The sequence below is a fragment of the Malurus melanocephalus genome, unplaced genomic scaffold (genome assembly GCF_030028575.1).
Source record: "Malurus melanocephalus ecotype Western Australia unplaced genomic scaffold, MMel_1.1 scaffold_150, whole genome shotgun sequence".
NCBI lineage: Eukaryota > Metazoa > Chordata > Aves > Passeriformes > Maluridae > Malurus > Malurus melanocephalus.
The window spans coordinates 1,566,568-1,586,030 of record NW_026623382.1 but is presented as its reverse complement, the minus strand read 5'-3'; the positions used below and the strand labels follow the sequence as shown (position 1 = coordinate 1,586,030).

At 38.9% G+C, this 19,463-nt stretch overlaps 1 protein-coding gene across 1 annotated transcript; it reads right to left on the bottom strand.

The window, feature by feature from the left end:
• Positions 1-5,657: 5,657 nt before the first annotated feature.
• On the bottom strand, positions 5,658-14,434 carry AGR3 (anterior gradient 3, protein disulphide isomerase family member). Its single transcript, XM_057371643.1, has 8 exons — positions 14,317-14,434; positions 12,445-12,577; positions 10,167-10,230; positions 8,836-8,888; positions 8,116-8,192; positions 7,794-7,857; positions 6,719-6,802; positions 5,658-5,974 (listed from the first exon to the last, which is right to left on the bottom strand). The coding sequence occupies exons 2-8, from the start codon at positions 12,548-12,550 to the stop codon at positions 5,925-5,927; spliced, it is 498 nt and encodes a 165-aa protein (XP_057227626.1). The 5' UTR covers positions 12,551-12,577; positions 14,317-14,434; the 3' UTR covers positions 5,658-5,924.
• Positions 14,435-19,463: the final 5,029 nt, after the last annotated feature.

Here is a 19,463-nt window from a genome sequence, read left to right as displayed (position 1 = left end):
TGCCTGTGGGTACAGCTTTGCCTGTGCTTCAGGTGTTTGGTCCTTTGTGCTCCAGAGATGCCCKATAGCTGTACCTAGGGCTGCACCAGCTCAGCTCACATCTGTGCACTCAACACATTTGGGCAGGAAAGGCAGCCTGAAGGTATCCCCAGTGGTCATAAAACAGCTTCCACTTAAACACTTCAGATAGTTTGTATTTGCAGTGTTGCCTTCTAGAAATAGCATATGAAACAATGCTTATTCGTTTAAAATTCTCTTTGTGAGATACCCACAAAGCAGTTCCTTGGCTTTTATGAACAACAACCAAGCAAATACTAAAGGTTTCTTTGTCTTTAAAGGAGTTGTTCCACATCTCGTATCTTTAGTCCAAGAATGCAGGACAGCCCATAATACATTTTTACTGGACTATGACTCCATGTGTATTAATTTGTTTGGTAGGTAAACAAGAAAGGGCGTTTTTCCAAGGAAGGAAAKATTCAGTCTCCAGATCCAGGGTAACTGTTGCTCTGAATCTTTGAATTCCCTTTTGAGAATTCATTATGGGATTTAGGAATTTTTGTCTTTTGTTATTTTTGCAAGGTTGAGAGTATACAAATTTATGAGAACTAAGCCATTGAGGTAATGAGGGAATATTTTGTTAATTAGGTCAAGAATGCTCCTCACTGTGAATGTGTATATGAAAATATTTGATAACAGTAACATATACTGGTTGTGGAGTTGTCTCCCAAGTGAAGCACTGCAGGTCTGGAAGATGTGAGCCCTTCTGTCCTTATGCTCTGTTACAAATGCTCAAGGGCTGGGTAAAATCACAGCCCCACCTACTTACAGGCTTGAAGAAAAAAAGAAAAAAGCCCTTAGCAGAGCAAGGCTACTTTCCCCTCCATCCTGTGTGCAATAATCCTCACAGTAGGGTGCAGCTTCTTCTCCAGGCAGTCACTGGTCTCTTCCCTGTGTGTGAACATGACAGTGGGGCCGGAGGTTTTATCCATCCATGAACTCATCTCTCTGCAGCTGGCTGAGTGCTGAATAGCGGAGTGGCTTCCTGTGTGCCAGCCTTTCACAAACAATCACCTGGGGACACTGCCAGAGYGTGCAAAGGAGTAATGAGTGATGCCTCAGAAAGGTCTTTTTGAAAAGCRGATCTTATTGAAGCAGTTTTAGGCTCTTTCCTGAAACTATAACACCGTCTAAACACCAACACACTTTATGTGCTTTTGAGTCTTATAAACTCAAAGAATTAGTGTGTGTGGTATTTTTCTCTTTTTCACAGGTCATATTTAGATGTGTACAAAGGGTGACTTGATGAATGTCTGCTGGAATTGGCATAATAGGGAAATTTCAAAAGGCAGTTCTTGATATGGCAGTGTGAACTAAAAGATGGTTCTGCTTATTTGGGTTCTTTCTAATCACACGAAGATGGGAGAAGCTGCTCTTTTGCATGTCTTCTTATTCTAAAGGGATCAGCAAATGTCTGATACCTCCTAAGTGARAWCAGTCTGCTGAAATAGATCCAGTTTTAGTGACTAGGGGGTCAGGTACTTTACAACACATGGTAGCAACTGAGGATGGCAAGTGATGAATAACATGATTACCTTGAGCAGCAAGGAAAAGGAATTAATAGATATAGACTGCAAATTCTGTGGATCTTCTGGTAGTAAAGTAAATATTCCTCCCCTTCTATTTGGTGGTTTTGGACTTTTTAATTGCCCTGGAGACTACTTATTTCCTTCTGACTTGTACTGTAGATCTGTACATCCATTTGAACAAAGGAACAAACAAAAGGAAGCAGATCAGTGACTTGGCTGATTCAATGGAGGACACCTCAGAGTTTGGAAATTTCTCTGTGTCAGCCTTTGGCAAGAACACGTGTAGCACATGAAACAAGCCAAATTATATCAGCCCATTCTGCAAGACCAGGTTACTTTTGTATTTTAAGCTGAGGTGTCCCACAGTCTCTCACCTCCACAGTACACAAAGGTATGGTGCCTTTTCTTTTGTTCTGGTCAAGCGCAAATATTTGCACATGGGAAAACGTTTTAGCTGCACAGACCAATAGATCAGCCATCTGCCTGGAAAAGGCAACGCCTTTCTGCGCTGAGGCGGATACACAGGGGAGGATCCTGTTCTGTCAGTTCTCAGATTCCCGAGCCTCACCTCACTGACGTTGAGCCCACGTTTGTTTGTCTACTCTTGGTCTGATTACACCGGATAAGTCCAGACTGTAAGGCAGACGGATATGTGGAYAGGTGGCAGTAAAGTTTGCTTCCCAGAATGTGTTGTGTTCATACCAAAGGCAAAACTCAAAGAAATCTTTCTGTATAAAACATGGACTTTCCCAGGTRACACTGTATTGCACCCATGTGAATCTTAACATCTGCACACAGAGAATACAGGTTTTGAATTCTGTAAAAGCACACAGTCTACACAGGTAGGTTTTCTCACCTATTTCTCCTTGCACTGTGACTGAATTTATTCTATGTAAAACTTCTGCTCTCAGAAGTTTCATTTCTCACATTTTTAGTCTCTTATTCTCATCCTTGAGCTCTAACCTGGTTACTTTAGTTCCAGGTAACAGTAAGGAAAGGAATAGTTTCCCACTCTTTCTTAGGAAAGTAAAGAGTATAAATAAAAATCTGCCTGCTAATATTGTGTACAAATCTGTGTGGCATGAAAGCAGAAAAGAAGGGAATAAAAAAGGGATTAGTGTGTCATGCTGTTTATTTCAGAGGAAAAGAGGGGAAAGAATCATATTGTGTCTGTTATTAAAAAAGTTACAGACTTATTATCTCAGAGAAATGAGACTTTAATCTGAGATCTSAGTTTCTATTCCATCAGAAGAAACATCACCTGGCAAAACAGTCTTCAAAGAGGATAAGGCAGAAATATRGTAGCAACTCTAAAATTAAGAATGAATGTTGAACTAAGCTTGAATAAAAAAGATGTGTGCACACAGGGTGGTTTTTACCTGAATGTCTAGCTCCACCAAAAGGACTCARTCTGAGTCTTTAAGAATCTCAAAGATTCAGTCCCATTTCTGAAAGCTACGGCTGGGAACAGATTTCAGCATGGTACTTTTAGGGATTTGTGAAGGGAAAGAAGAGGGTGCAGTCCCCTTTAGTCACTTTGCAAAGAGATTTCATCTCACACAGCGTAACTCATGCCTGTGACATCTCTGGAAACTGGCTGCTCTCTGCTTGAGTGAGTGGTTTGTTAAAACTGTTACAAACTTCTGCAGTAGCAAAATACAGTTCTAGATTATAGATGCAATCTGTATCAATAACACCTTTCAAAATGAAAATGGATTTTCTTCAAATGTTAAAATCACATGCATTGCAGTGTAAATCTTTTGTTTGATAATTAAGTCAGTGATGATTGTATTGGTCTGAAAATTCAGTTATGTATTTATTTAATTCACATAGTTTTTTTCCTGTCTGCTGGCTCAATATCAAATGCCAAAAATAAACAGAACAACAGTARCCTTCAGGCTCAGGGCTTGAATTACTGTTTCTGCCACAATTCCAATAAGTGGTAATTCTACCATTTATTTCCTTTTGCAGCACTGAGGTGAGACAGACTGTGGAGTTTATCTTTCTGAGACCAAGCAAGCTCTGGACTGTGGTCCTGCATCACAAATCTTTTGGGATTCCTTTGTGTATTCTTGACAGCCACCTCTTTCCTTATGAATGCATYCACTAAAGGAGTAAAGAACTTTCAACTGGATTTGAAGAGGGAGTGGGATAAAATCAGGCTCACTGGAGTTAAGTCTGGTGGTGGCACACAAATATTTTAGGGACAGTGTGCTAGRGGGTGCTTTGGTGTGAGCTCTCAGGCAGCAAAGACAGAAGGGATGTTGGTTAGAAACCATGGAAGYGCCTGGGAATGGTCATTCCTGGCCTAGGATTTAGGGCTTCTCCCCACAAAAAGGTGGCAGGATCAATAGCCCAGCTGAAGTGCAATCTACACAAGGCACACAGCATGGGCAACAAAGAGAAAGAACTGGAAGCCACAGTGAAACAGGCAAACTGGTGCAGGTTGCCATCATGGAAACRTGGTGGGATGAGTGTCACCACTGGATGCTGCAATGGGTGTCCATAAACTCTCCAAAAGGGACAGGCAAGGAATGGGAGGCAGTGGGGTAGCCCCGTATGTTTTGGGGGATTTTGGTTGTCTGGAGCTTGATGATGGTGCTGACAGGGTTGGGTGTTTATGGGTAAGAATTGGGGAGAAGGCCAACAAGGCAGATTGGAGTAGAGAAGGGCAATGAAGCTGCTGAAGGGTCTGGAGCACAAGTTTTGTGAGGAGTGGCTGGGGGTGCTGGGGTTGTTTGGACTGGAGAAAAGGAAGATGAATGGCTGCCATGGCTACTGGGTCATCTCTGGCAGCTACCTGGCATCCCTTTCTGCAGAGTATCTCTGGCATGCTCAAAAGAGGRTATGACCACAGACTGGGAAATCTTGCCAAGTCTGGAATGGATAAAGACATAAATGAGTAGAGCTAAGCAAAAATCAAAGGAATGAGCTTTGCAGTTTAATTTTACTTCTAAYATTTTTCCCATAAGTTAAGAACATCATACTGATTGTAAAGACARTACATTGCTAATGACTGAYACAWTTTTTTTTTCTCTTCATGTAAAGGCTATTTATCTCCACTCTGTTGGAATATATGCTTATATTCAAATTTTACATAATTATGAAGACATGGATRTGTGCAATATCACTCACTCATATTAATACCAGGCACTGTGAATCAGCAAARCTTTCCTGCAGAAATCCATCCTTCATCTTTCATATCTGTACACAGGCAGCATCACAGCAAATGGCAAGTAGCACAAAAAGAGGGCACAGTTGCTTTACATGTAACATAACASATATGCTCCTGTTGCAGGGGAATTGCTGAATATGTTGCTCTAACAAAAAAAAAGCCAACACATTGCTGGGATAAACTATTTCAAGTGACTTTAGCTTTTTACTGAAAACAGATGTTTTGCATATAGTGACCCTGTGGAAATTTTGTGAAGACTTTGTGTGTCTGGGTTCCCTTAATAAGCTGCCACCTTCATGGTGGAATGCTACAGAAAAGGGRAGGATGACCTGGGACCAGCTTCCCATGACTCAAGTGCCATTGAAATGAAAAGAGCTAGGATAAGCCTCCTCATTTTTCCCATACCAGAATTTCCAAGCATCACTTAGCCTCAGGATTGGAGTTGTGGGTCYATCTCCTTCCATCTCTCTTGCTTCACTGTATTTTTACTGTAGCAAAACCTGCAGCTGCCCTTTGATGAGTATCGTCTCACTGAGACTGCATACTCAGGCTGTTCTTTTTTCAACTACCACAACRAAAGTTAAAGGATTATACAAGGAAAGCTAAGCCCAGAGCACTGTTGGGTTTTCTTTTTTTCTATATAATCTATTACAAAATTTATAACATTAACTTTGTAGAATGATTTCCCAGCAAAGTTTCCTTTAATTAGAAATAACTATATGAAGTAGGGGTCCACTAACAATTAACAAGTTCCTTGCAATAAAAGTTAAAATGGGGAGCCAAGATGCAGCTATTAACTTGAGTAATAAATTGCAATAGACATCAGAAAATTTGTTTACAACTCCTGTTCAGACATCAGCTAACTTTGTTAGCTGACCTAACAAAGTCATAGCTGGATTGCTAAAACACAGCTCAAATTTGCTGCACTTTAAATCATCATTTTCAGTAATTTAGGTAATTAATTTCAAAGTCTTGAATATATTTCTCTTCTTTTTTCCCAAATGGGTGTGATAGTCTTTCTATGTTTGTTCTCCAAGTTGTATGTATACATTTCTTATGGATTCTGGTATACCAAATCAGCTTGGTAAAAGTTCAGTTTGCAAGTAGAGACAGAGAGGTGCAGCTTCATCATGTAGAGGTTATGGTCATTTCACTGTTGCTGGTTACAGTTCTGTCTGAATGAGGCGTAGTGCTTTCTTCATGTTCTCTATTACTGAAAGAAAAAAATTAGAAAATTAAAAGATACACTTGTACAATTAAAAAAAAAACAAAAACAACCCTAGTTTGGTTCAGTAAATTGTTCACACTGGAAATTGATTTATGGTCACACATTWTATTTTAGAGGTTTCTATTTTGAAAACTCTGTCATTGATACTAAAACAGAAAGTAAAAAATCAAAATGTTTAGCTTAAAGGGATTTGACAAGACTAATTTAAACTCCCTCATTTCTCAAYAGCAAGCCTGGTAATCAGATGTGATGTGTGTATTTGTGGTGATATACTGCACAAAATAGATGGCGTAGAGTTAAGAACTGGCTTAACCTGAAAAATCACATTCCTGTTTGAAATATGGGTGTTAGGGGTAAGGAGAGAACCACCAGTAATTCTTTACTGATTCCCTCCCACCACTGGCTATTTACATTGTACAGCTGGATAATTTTGAGCAGAGTGACTTTCACCATTCTCCAGAAAACTGCTCAGATCTTGATTCTGAAGGTTCTCACCCATGATCATTCAATTTTTCTTGCTTGAGTAGTCCCAATGAATTCAATGGGACAATAGGTGTGATTGTTTTGCTAGAACAGGTTAGACCATTATAATTTATTGCAAATGTTCYCACACAGTTTTTATTCTTTACTTTGAGATCCTAATGGTTTCTCAAGAACTGGAGATTGGGATGGGGGTGTCTGGCTGCTTGCAAYGTGAAATGCAAAGTAAGAGAGCAAAGGGGCACTTACGGAACGTCATGTCCTGTGGTTCATAGGTGTAAAGCCGGTTGGAGTATCTTCCTGTGATATCAGCTCTGACTGTSAGAGAAGGGTCTGAAAAAGGATTTAAATGTGGTTTAAAAGTGGTTAAGCACTGCCTTCCATCCCCACAACAGCTGAGGGTGATGGTGTGGCACTGCTTTGGCAGCCCTGTTTCTGATTTCATCGATGCAGCAATTATGAGGCCGTTGAGCTCTGTTCCAACCAACTGCTCTTGGAGAAATCCCGAAGAAAAGTTAATGCTCATTTTTATAACACACAGCTGCTTTTAAGTGCTAGGCTGCACATGCATTTCATTCATATTTAAAGAAAAAWTTCCTGTTTGACAAGTTCTGGGTTTACATCAGAAGAGGTTAATTTGTCTGGAGGCACACGCAGTGAGGGTCATGCCTATCCCAGGCAATAGATAGCATGGCTTACCTAGAGCCTCCAGAACGAAAATCTTCTGATTCCAATGTTCCCAGAATGGGAACAAGGTCTTGTGGACATCTCTCAGTTACCCTTCCAAGTTTTTTGTTAATTTACTGATTGCTGTAATTACAGTGCTCTCTAAGTGTGGGCTTAGCTTTAAATGCCATCACAGAGCTGGTCACTGCAGGCTCCCTGCACAGTGAGGGATAAGGAACAGGAACTCTGGGGTGTAATTAATTTAATCCATTCCAGAAGTCAGCTTTACAAATGGGAAAAATTGTTCCTTAGATGCCACTGACCACTGATTCATCCTGTGATAATGTCCACATTATAGACATCTAAATTCAGTCAGATATTTGATGTTTTCAGTAATCTTTGTCTTGTAACAGCACTGACAAAAGCAGAGAGAGCAAAAGCTCAGATATTAACAGACTTTTAAGCATCTTGCCCCCAGGCACAAATCAGTACCCTCCAGAACACATCTGTATTCTGAGGAGGTTTACAAGTGTCAAAGCATGCAACAGAGGCAGAGAAATTTTCTTTTGGCAAAATTAATCATTTTGATGTCCCCATAAGAGAACAATGGAATAATTCAGATATCACAACTTTGAAGATACGTAAATATTGTACATACCTACAAACATGATTCGAGGCACGTATTGTCCATCAGGTGACAGGTTTTTATCTGTGGTTTCATGCTGGTGTGAAAATGAAAGCTAGTTGTTAAAATATTTCTGTAAATTTTGCTGAAGCAATACAAGCTGTGAGTAACCTTGCACCAGAGGACAAAACCAAATAGGGTCTACTCGTGTATGAATATCTATGCACAAATGCCKCTACTCACATAACTAAAATGTCAGCTATGTTAGCTAAAATGACATGAAAAAGCAAGATATAGAAAGAGAAAATAYAGACCATGAAAAGATACCAGTCAAATAGCCCCAAAGCCTTCATACCATGAGATTCAGCATAACGAAGTTATTTTGGGCCATTTCCTGTATTTCTTCATTTTCTGCGAAAGCTTTCTTCAGTGCTAGAAAAGACAGGATCACTTTGAAATCCATCTCAGACTCTGCCTTTCCATGTTTGGGCACCACATCGGTCAGAGAGTGGTCACATTGTTCCTGTCTCTGCTGATCCACATTCCTGAGAGACGCTTAAGGGCTCTATCACTGCTTTTTGGGTTTTTTTGGCCTATGGCAGTACAACCTCTRGCTATGAAAATGGAAGCTCTCTTCTGTTATTTATGAAGCTTGTTGTATCAATGGATACCATGTCTTGGCTTGACAAAAGTGCATTATTCTCAGAAAATTCTTGTTAGATCARTTTCAGCAGCCCTATCCTTGCCTCCTTCTTTAGTTACCAGTTCAGGAGAGCGAAACAATATTAAATCTGTTCAATGAGTCGGCAGCAAATCTGTGCCTCTTAATTTAAACTGATGAGTGCTGAATTCAGGATAGCAGCACAGCAGCACTGAGAATTTTTGCTGTTCTTTATTGAGTAGTTTCATAGTGGAGTTTTTCTAAATAATGGTAATAAATTCTTCACTTTTCAGATACAGTTTCATTTGCCTGTTTCTTTGGATAATTTTCACTAAGTGTAAGGTAAATATATAGATAGGTCAGTTTCTTATAAAAATATTCACAAAATTTTAACACACAAAAAATCAAAATTACCTTGGCAGTATTGACAGTCTTCCAAGTGATGAATTACCATCAGTGGCTTGTTACTTTATTAATAATAATAAAATATRTTGTTAGATCATTTGACATGTATTCAAATGGGTGATTTTACTWGCAGTCTGAAAAAGGCAAATTGCATTTAATCTTATATTAACACACAATAAAACCATATAGACATTCTGTAAAATATTACAGAAATTTTTGAGCAAGGRAAAGTAGCATAAACACTTCATAAAAGAAAGAAATAGAGAAACAGAGTTTCACATCGAAATAGGCTGTCTGTGATATGAGATTATAGAAGAAAGAAATAACAGATCCACTATAATTTCATTCCCAGGTAGTAAATAATCAGAATAAAGAGGTATTTGGTGTTGCTCATGTTTGAATTTCTCCAGGATTAAGAAAATAATCTATATGAATTGGAATAGAATAGATTTTATAAGATTGAGTTTATCATCAAATACTTCCCATGAAACTTTCTTWTGTTTTAAGCTTTCTTGTTTAGGTATAGATTATGTTGTTTACCTTCCATAAATAGTTTGATAAAGTATTAAGATTTTTTTACTTTGGATATCAAAACATAAATGAATTCTGTTTATTCTCTCCTGTATTTTTTAAACTACATTTACTGTTCAGCATATCGGTTACTAACACTTGGTCTGCTTTCACTCTAGGAGTTGTTAATTTCTTACCATTTTCACACAGCATACATGAAATTAATTGCCTTTTATTTTAAAAATAATTTGCCTTCAATTTAGCAACAGCTCATATTACACTACTGTGATCTGCAATAAACTGTAAAAGATATTTAAATAAGTTTTGTTATCTATTCTCAAATATATTTGCAGCTGAGTCCCAGAGAATACTAAGATTGGAACTTCCATTTCTACCAAGACAGTGAGAAACTGAATGTATCATGAACACATTCAAACTAGTAAGGTGTAGGGGGAAATATCAGAAGCAGCAGATCATCATACAAGAGCAAATGTAACAGATTTCAAGGAAGTAATCTGAAGTACATGATATTAAACCACGATAAATGTCATTAAAATAATTATGGTATCTATTTATGATTGATAATTCAAATGACAACTCAGTTTTTGTGGCAAAGGAATGACAGGGCTACATTATTAGCTCATGAGGATATTTCAGAGTCATAAGAGCTCTACAAGGGCTTTTATTTATAGACACAGTGTGTTTTATTTGACTGGGGGATCTGTAGATCAGTTCTGGTGGTGTCTCTGCTCTGTCTCATAGTATATTCCAGCATGACATGTCCCATGAGTAACAATTTTGTCTTCATTCACTACTTTTTAATTTCTTACCTTTTCTTTGCTTGATAAAGCCCYTCTTCGTAAGTTTGTACCCAGGTAATTTCATCTCCCCACCCTAGAAATAAAACAAAAGGATTAGCTGGTGGCCAGGCAAGTAACTCATAACRGATTCCTTTTTTCTTTCCCTCATTCTTTTATTAAATGTGTATCAGCTGTTGTACACAAATAAGGTTTGTGGGTTTTAGTCAAAAGTTCTCTAACATTGTGGATATGCCAATATTGCATCTCCTGATAGATGCACTAAAAGGTTAAAAAACCTCAACCAAACAACCAAACACCCCCAAAAATCTCAGCTGGTTGTGTAACCTGTTCAAGTCCTTTGAGAAACTTGTTTGGTATCTTTCTAAATACTCAGAGGTCCCTAAATCAGCACCCAAATCCTTTCTGTCTTCATGTTGTCTGCTCAGAATTTCATGTAGACCCTGGGACTTAAAGAGAAGCTGGAATATAACAGAGATAAAAATGAAATATGACAGCTCAAATAAGACCAACTTTAATATGAATGTCATTAGAACAGCCTTAGGATATGCACTTAACTACAAAGTAACTTCAATCCCTGGAGTTGCAAGTTCTTAATTTAATTAAATAATTCAATAAAAGAATGGCTGTTWCACAAAAATCTCCACCAAAACAAAATCCTAATGAACATGAGCTTCACAGCTCATCCATAGCTTGGGATACACAGATCTCAAAAAGCAAATTATCCAGTTGATTTTAYGCCTCCAGCTCCCAAGGATGACAGCCCCTGTATAGGGATGCCTGCATCCTAGGCAGTGTGTTCCCATGACAGCTCTCATGGGAATTGTAAAACAGTTTCTGGGTGTGGACCAGGGCAAAGCTCTGTTTCTTCTGTGCTGTCTGGACAGTTCTGGGACCAGCCCAGATTTGCTGTTARCTTTCTCACAGGACAATTGCTTGTGATGCCTCTAGATCATCTCTTCTTTCAGCAGACAGCTCTGTCTGGCTGTTGGTGGGATTCTGGCATGCTGACCAGTGCCTTCCCAACCCCGGCTGCTGTCAGCTCTGATGCAGGGAACTGCATAGAGGAGTCAGCAAGGGGCATTTTGCAGCACATGTAAATATTCTCCTTTGATCTGTGAAAATTACCAGTGAAGCACTCAAAGCATCCCAATAKGCCTGAAACCATAATTAGAAAATTTGTATCTCTTTCTCTGACTGCTTTGTAGTTTGGTTTTGGTTTTTTTTTCCCCAAAACTGAGAGAATGGAAAAGATTTTGTTACCATTCTTGTGCATTTAGATTTACTGGGAAAAATAAATCCTGATCTAGGCAAGCTAGGCAACGCATACCAGATTGATTATAACATTTCCTCGGGGATACTGCTTGCAAAAAGTGTTCTCAAAATTCTTAGGCTTGTCCAGGTGTTGCATGATTTTGTCAAGTGCTCTGTGAGCAATTAGGCTCAGATGGAACCTTTGAGCCATGCAACTTAGCCAGGATAGGGAAACCTCAAAGGTGAGCCCTGGGATCTGAAGGCTTTTCACAGCCTGCAGAAGAGGTCAGGAAGSGAGATGGAAATTTTTTTTTGGTGGATAGTCTCAAAAGGAGGAGAAGAACGGGGAAGAGCAAAAGAGCTTGTTAAGCTATTTTTCTGCTTGTGTTTCTAAGGATCAATCAGGCATAAATAAATTAAAACAGGGTCTTTATTTAACATCCAGGTTGAAAATTATGCACCACAAGGAAGTGAATTACTCCCAGTCATGCTTTGCAGTGGATATCTGACGAAAAGCAAAAAAAAAAGTAATTCAGAAAAGTCATACAAAACCCCACCAGTGGCTCAAACTTTTKTTCTGTGTACAATAATGAGCCTGCAGAAAATTTGTTCCATAGCAACTGAAGTTAGGTTGCAATAATAAAATATCTTTCAAACAGCCTATGAAAGAACACTTTTTCTTTCATYGTCCTACACGTACTTCTTGGTTTGAGACACTCAGTTTAGTTAATTTGCTTCTACTAGGTCACTATGAGTTTACAAATCATGCAGGTTTTATGAGGCCCTCAGTCATATCCTTAAGAATAAACTGAGGAAGTGAAATGAAATGAAATAAAGTCATGTTTTACTTAGAGTGTCCCTTGACATGAAAGAAACACACCTCAGCAAGTATATATGTGCATTTTATGTGTTTCATATGTTCATATGTATATGTGCATGTTTAGACACATTCTATAAATATACATTCAAAATAAAACCGTTTGCTGGTCTGTATGGTGAGGTAAGGAGGTAACTACATTCCATAAATGCACAATACCTCTTGACAGTGTCTGAGGTGCCCGTTTTTCCTTTTTAATTGCCATCGCAAGGTTGGAAGTGACTGCAATTAGCAGMAGGGACAAGGCCAGCGTGGAATGGAGCATTATTTCCCTTCCAATGCAGCAAGGAAACTGGAAAACCAAGAAACAGTTTTAGTCACACAGATTTGTCACCTGCTGCAGYGTAGGTCAATATGTTAGTGGCATCCTAACAATCTATACTTCAGAGAAAGTTTTAGATATTTCTATAAATTTTCCTTTGTGAGGAAAATGCAAACTGGAGGTGCTTAATTTCACTGTGCAATGCTACTCTCAGCTGTCAAAATGAGGCTGCAGGGGACAGATCTCATGTGATTCTTACAAATTATTACAWTGTTGTAAAACTGGATCACAACAATTTCAAGGCAGAGCTCCAGGTTTTTTAATTTCAGTGAAAAGTAACAACATGGGATTTTTATTTCTTTTTCTGTTAGCGTCTTTGTGTTGAAAGATGCCTCATGAKGTCCTTCTTAATAAAGTGGGAAGATTGGCAAGTATTTKCCCCCAAGTACAATACTTYTGAAATYGTCAGATCCAACCAAAATGTTGAAATTACTGTAATTTTTKAAGTCTCCACTCTGGGYGCCRGGATGTTAAGGATTGTGAGATAAATTTSAAAGAATTTTTCAGCTATTTYTCATGATGAAAACTTGAAAGATTTCCCTTTTCTTCATTGCATCTTTTACACTGAATTTCAGCTCAACTCCTTCTGAATAAAACAATTCATCCATGCTTCTGGCTGGTTCAGTGTAACAAATATCATTATAAGAAATTCAGTAACTTGTGACCTTGATAAAAGTCCAAGTACAAAAGCAAGAGTTGAGAAAACGCATTACAAAGCCAAGTTGTTTTTCATTAATTAGTTTACTTTTGGCCAGTTCAATCACTTTTAGACATTAAARCTCTGATATTCAGGTGGATACCTGATGGTTTCAACTGAGTCAAAAAATGTAATCCATGTAGGCCAGGATACCACTCAGTCATCTCGCTGGAAAATCCATTTTTCATAGGCTCAGCTTTAGGAGCTGCCAGGGTGACTCACTGAGAAATAAGTTTGATTTAAATAAAAAAAATCCCAAGCCAAACCAAATGAACAATAACAACAGCAGCACATCTCCCCCCAAAAAATTTTAAAAATCCCCCAAGGCATTTGTGCTTGTATTGATAAAAAAAATCTCTAACTTGAAGTTGAAAGTGGTTTTCAATATGGAATTACAACCCTGAGCACTGGTAAGAGAAAATGAGAAAAGTACTGTTTTAATGAATCTCTTAACATTACAGAATTCCTTATAGCAGTTAAATTTCTTGTGAACAAATTAAAACTCAATTACCAGTAACTGGAAATCTCAAGAAGAGAAACGCATTCTATTCAGGTGGCTGGAGAAAAAATTGTATATTAAAATATGTAAAAATATGCAAACAATAGGAAAAAAGAATTGTCATTTTGTAGTAAGAAGCTTTTTCTTTCATGATCTATTAATAAAAAAATCAAAGTGTTAATCACTTCAAATCACAGGTATAATAATTGAAATCTTAATAAATATCATCCTATTGAAAATCAAGAGGGCTTTGGAACAGCAGCTGGAGGCAGTTTAGATTTAATATTCTRTATTTTTGATGCTACATGATCCAATGTTATTTAATTGATTCAGAGAAAAAAAGCCCAGCCAGCGCCACATAGATTGCTTTCAATTCCCTGCCAGAACAAACATTTGCTAGCTAATCTCTGCATCTATCATTTGTCTTTTTGTATAACTAGGCTTGTAATTACTTGTGAACCAAACCCCTTTGCTGTACTAAAGGAGAGTTAAGAATAAGGAACACTTGCTCACCAGCAGCGACCAATTCTCCTGATTGAAGGTCCTTTTCCTGGAACTGGTTGGTTAAAAATCAGTGATTTCAGCACAGAGCACCTGAGCTGCCCAGGTCTCTGTGTAGCAACAACAGCACATTCACCTGGGAAAAAATGAGAGGAACCTTTGAGCTGGAAACCAAATTAAGGTGTTTCCACCGTCCCCCTCCCTTTTCTGCCATGCCTCCAAATTTCACCCCTGTGAGTTCCCATGATTGTACACTGAATCCTTGCATTTCTGYTCATCTTGGCTTGTATCAGGTGTCTTGTACTAGGATTGGAAATAAATAGTGGCTTATGTGTGTCTGCTACTATTCCCCTCAAAGGGTTTGAGTCTGGCTTATGTCCAGTGAAAAAAGAAACCACCAATGAAAGCTGGAACTGTGGGTGCTTTTGTTCCCAGAGAATGGCAGAGTTCACTGGTGCTTGAAGATAGGAATGAACCGAATAGGAAGACACAAGGGTTACTTTGTGTAGAGAAGTGTAATTAACAAATAAAACAAACTCCTTTTTTTTTGAGAGGAAAATAAAATAATTTATTTTTAAAAAATATGATTACTGATTATTGCTCCTGGGAGTTGTAGTTTAAAAATATCTGTTTTTTGGGCATGATGCTTGATATGATTTTACTGAACTTGATGAACACAAGCCAAGTCCTTTTTTCATCACCTTTGCACAAAGAAGGAGTGAGCTGGATCACCTGTTTCCTCCTCCTTGGTCAGCTTTTGCAGGGGAATCAGAAGCAATCCTTTTTTGGTTCTTCTTCTCCCATGTATTTGTTTATATGGACTGTATGGCTACACTTCTTATAGTTACAAATACAGAAAATTTCCAAAATTACTGAAATGTATTGTTGTTCACCCCTGAGATACTCTTCAGCTGAGATACTGAGATATTCTTCAGCTCTGAGGTATTGTGTTTTTCATGGCACAAGTTTATTATAGCAAGGAGTAAAGGGTTAGGCATTCAATCAAAGAAACTAAAATTGTGCTGAGCTACCTGCGAGTTCCCTTTTGCAGGATTTTGTTCAGCAATTTGTCTCTATGGTTGAAGGTCAGAATTTTAGTCTTTGTCTGTTTTGCCACAGAGAGATTGGAGCCATGGTCAAAAAGACTTTRTCAAGGTTTAATGCTGAAAGAACATGACTGTAATAATTTATAAACCAAGCTGGATGTCTTCTCCCATTCCGTCACTTCTTCCCAAGTGGGATCTTATCAGCTGCCCGCCCTAGATTTCTTCTGCATGTGTTCAGCATCCACACATGAGCAGAGTGTGAGTCCAGAGCTGCCTCCCAGGCACAATCTGTGCTGCTTGGCAGCCAAACCACCGACCTGTGCAGCAGCATTTCCAGCCAAACACTGAATCTCTGTGATGCAGAGCACACGCTCCTGCTCTCAGTCACTGASCTGGTGTGTGCTCTCACTCATTCAACTTGGCCAGCTTAGTCTCCAGGGTCATGGTGGTGGAAAGTCTTTCCTTTTTTTTTTTTTTTTTTTCTCCACTCTAAAGATTAATTTTGGTGATACAACTATGGGTCAACTGTGTACACACAGTTATATCTAAGTCAAAATTAGGAAATATAATAATTGCCTAAAAACAGGGCAGAACAAGGCAGCAGTAACATATGTGAAGAGGACAGACTTCTAGAAAGAGAAAAAATAACTCACACTTGGCATCTCAAGCTACCGTTTTTGTGTGAATCATGCAGCAGCAGATTTAGGTATGTTTTCATATGTGTAGCCCATTTATGACTAGTGAAACTGACTTTTAAATTTTAATTTAGAGTGCTGCTCAAATGAGGTTGCTGATGAAGTTCGTACTCTGTCTGACTCTGCCTTAAGTTCTGTGTGAGCAAGGGATGAGATCACAGCTCCTGTGACAGCTGCAATTCAGCATCATTCCTGCAGTTCTGCCAAAGACTTTTACATGTGACCAATGTGTCTCTGCAAATCAATAGAAAATTAATTAGGAGATCACACAGAGAGGTCATAGTGTGGCCTGGAGGGGGAGTTGCACCATCACAAATGCTCAAACAAAYTTTACACTAAACAATATGAGAAAGCTTCACAGAACACATATTTTCATGGATGGGGGGTACTTCTGCCTTCTAATGCAGGTATTTGGTGTGGAGTGAGTCTGGACCTCGGTGCACATTCAAGCAGCACGTGATAACAGAGCAGAGAACTGCTCTTGGGGCTTAGAATGCTGAACATGAGCTTTCACTGCCAAACAGTAAAAGGAATAAGTGGAAAAACYCTGCAAATTTCCATTGGGCTTAGATCTTGACTGACAGCCAAAAATCAATTTCTGGYTAATTTCAATAAAGTCATTTAAAGAAATCTAGATATGACGTGCTGGCTTGTTTCTCTGTGTGTGTCTTTCAGAATAGTCATAATGGTGGAAATAGTTCTTCTGGTATTACAGGCTGATTCACAACAGATGTACTTTCCCCCCACCCCCTTCCCTAAAAGCAGAGCTCTGGGTTCTACTCAAGTGCACAAACTACTCCAGCATTACCTGCACGGCAGTTGTGTGCTTTCACTWCACAATTGCACCTTTTTAGCTTTGTATCCCTGTGAGGACATTGTTATAGAACAAAAGCATAATAATATGGCTGGAAAAGCATTTATTGAATTCGTTTTTGCAGTGGTTTGTGCTGGCTGCAAAAAGTGTTCTCTGCTTCCCAGGCCAATGTCCATGCTTTCACTTCTAAGCCTTCAACTGATTCCAGTACTGTCACCTCCAAATCCCTTCAGGGTTTTCTCTGCATTTTTTTTGAAAGTGGCCCCTCCATCCTTAAACTGCCCTGTGGTTTAGCTGCTGGAAAACTGGGTTCCAGGCTTCATTTACATCTCTGTCAGCTGCTCTGCAGCTCTGTGYCTCTGTGACTCACTACTGTCCATTGGCTCCCATTTCCCACCAGGATTGTTTTCCTGCCCTCCAGGCTTCTCGGATTTCCCAGAACTTTTTATAGATACAAAGCTTTGAAGACTGCAAGGGGAAAAATGCAATTTATTACTTTTCATTAATTTTGCTGAGATTTACAGAATAAATGTGTTTTGGTAAATAAAATGAAAGCAATGCTAGATGTTGTTGGCTCCTTCCTTCAGTCCAAAAGCACAAACTGTTCTGGACTATTTATTTAATGCTGTGTTTGAGCCCTGACACATCTTTCTCTTTCAGTGTGGTTCTAGCCATGCCAGAGGGAGCCTGGGAAGCCCCTCTGGCCTCCCAAGCTGCTGGTGCACCCCAAGTTACACCTTATTTGAATTCAATAAATGACACACCAAAGGATCAGAATCTAAAGGAAATTATATGTAAGTGCAACTTACATAGTTGAAGGACTTGGGTGGGATTTCTCTTGTGCAAATATGATCTTTTAGTATTTGTAAGTATGCAACCCATTTAAGTGGTCAGCACGACAAAAATTTGATCATTACCAGTGCCTCTAGTTGGCAGTGTTGCATCACTTATAGCAAAAGGACAAATCTTTCTGTTTCAACTTTGCTGCATGCTAGTGATAAGTTCTAAATACAGATCATTTAAACATAAAAATGGGTGCACATAAAAATTCACTAATTTTGACAAAACAATTAAAAATAAATTTTTAAAAAAGTTGGAAAAAATCCTCTTTTTTTTTTTTTTTTTTTTTTTTTTTTTAAATTTCATGTGCTCACAAAGTAATTTGAGAGGTGACAGTGGTAGAAACCCAGACCAGATTTTAAGGAAGAGAGCCAGGAAATTCAGCATGTGTTTTGGAAGAGATTGAGAGCTCAGAAATGTTCAATGAAACTTTCTGACTGCCACAAGAAATGAAAAGCGGCTGCATTTCCCTGCAGTTAGAGTGTCCCAATAAAGACTTCACAAGCAAGAATGCTCTCCAGAAACACATTGGACTACTTTGCTGCAGCTGTGAGAGTGAGTCAACCAGGCCTCTGTTGAAAGAAATCCTGTTGCTGCAATGTTTTTGCAAATTTTTCCTGCAGTGACATCACTGTATCTGCTTTAAAATGTAATGATATCTAAAAAGCAAAAGACATTGTATGCTGCAAAATGAGTGTTTGCAGTATCTTTTGGTGTTTCAGCTTTCTGCACAGGTATTCCTCTAACTTTTACTCTATTTAGGGTTTTATCTCAAGGTTTGCTTCCTTGAAGGACTGACTCAAGAGGGCACGAGAGCAACTCAGTATCTCACAGCTTTTGTCTCCCTTTACATTCTCTGTTCTTCAGCCAAACCTTGATCCTGCAAGTTTTTGAGTCCTTGGTCCCATTCCAGCAAAGCACTCAGTACACATTTAACTGCAGGCACATTAGCAACCCCATTGATGTCCATAGGGCCACTCATATTCCTAAAGTTAGGCGTGTTCTCGAGTGCCTCTGCTGCATCAGAGAATGTGGGATTTTGTCTCTGGCGAGTGTCCTGCACAAACCAGAGGAGCCTCTCTTCTGGTGTGGACCTGTCCTGGTGCAGGCACGTTTATCCCCAGCAGCCAGTTGCTGGAAAGGGGCTCATGCAGATCCTTGCTCACCCACTGAGCAGACCATGCTGCTTTAGCAACAGAAAGGTTTCAGCTTTGGCCATTGCAATGCAGAACTGCTCACCTGAGCAGCTTGCAGAGCTGCAGCCTGAGGTGCTTGCATTAACCCCTCTGATGGTGCTCAGCCATTCCCCTAAAGCTGAGCTCATTCCCTGAGTTCATCCATATATTTATTATGTTCAGTATTTTATATTTGTTTCTAGATTTAGTATATTCAGAAAATCTGAATCATAATTTTTATAGAAACAAAAGCGAACAAGAACTTTATGGCCTCGTATTTCTACAATTCACATCTGAGAAGCAGCATGAAGTTAGCATTACGTAACTGAAAACAACTTCACTTTGAGTAGCAGAGGTGGAGATGGCAAAAGTGTAAAAATACACGGGAGTATCTTCACATGTTGAAGGGTATCCAAGGTCTTGCTTTTCTTCGTCTCCATGGCCATTAAAAACTGTTAATTGTCAGTATGCCTTCCACTGAGTAACAGTTCACTGTTAGTGTTGGAATATATTTTTAGCCTGGCCAAGCATAACCTTTTGCTATTTTGTTGTTACATTTATAGCCCACGWAATTGATGCAGAAAAAAAA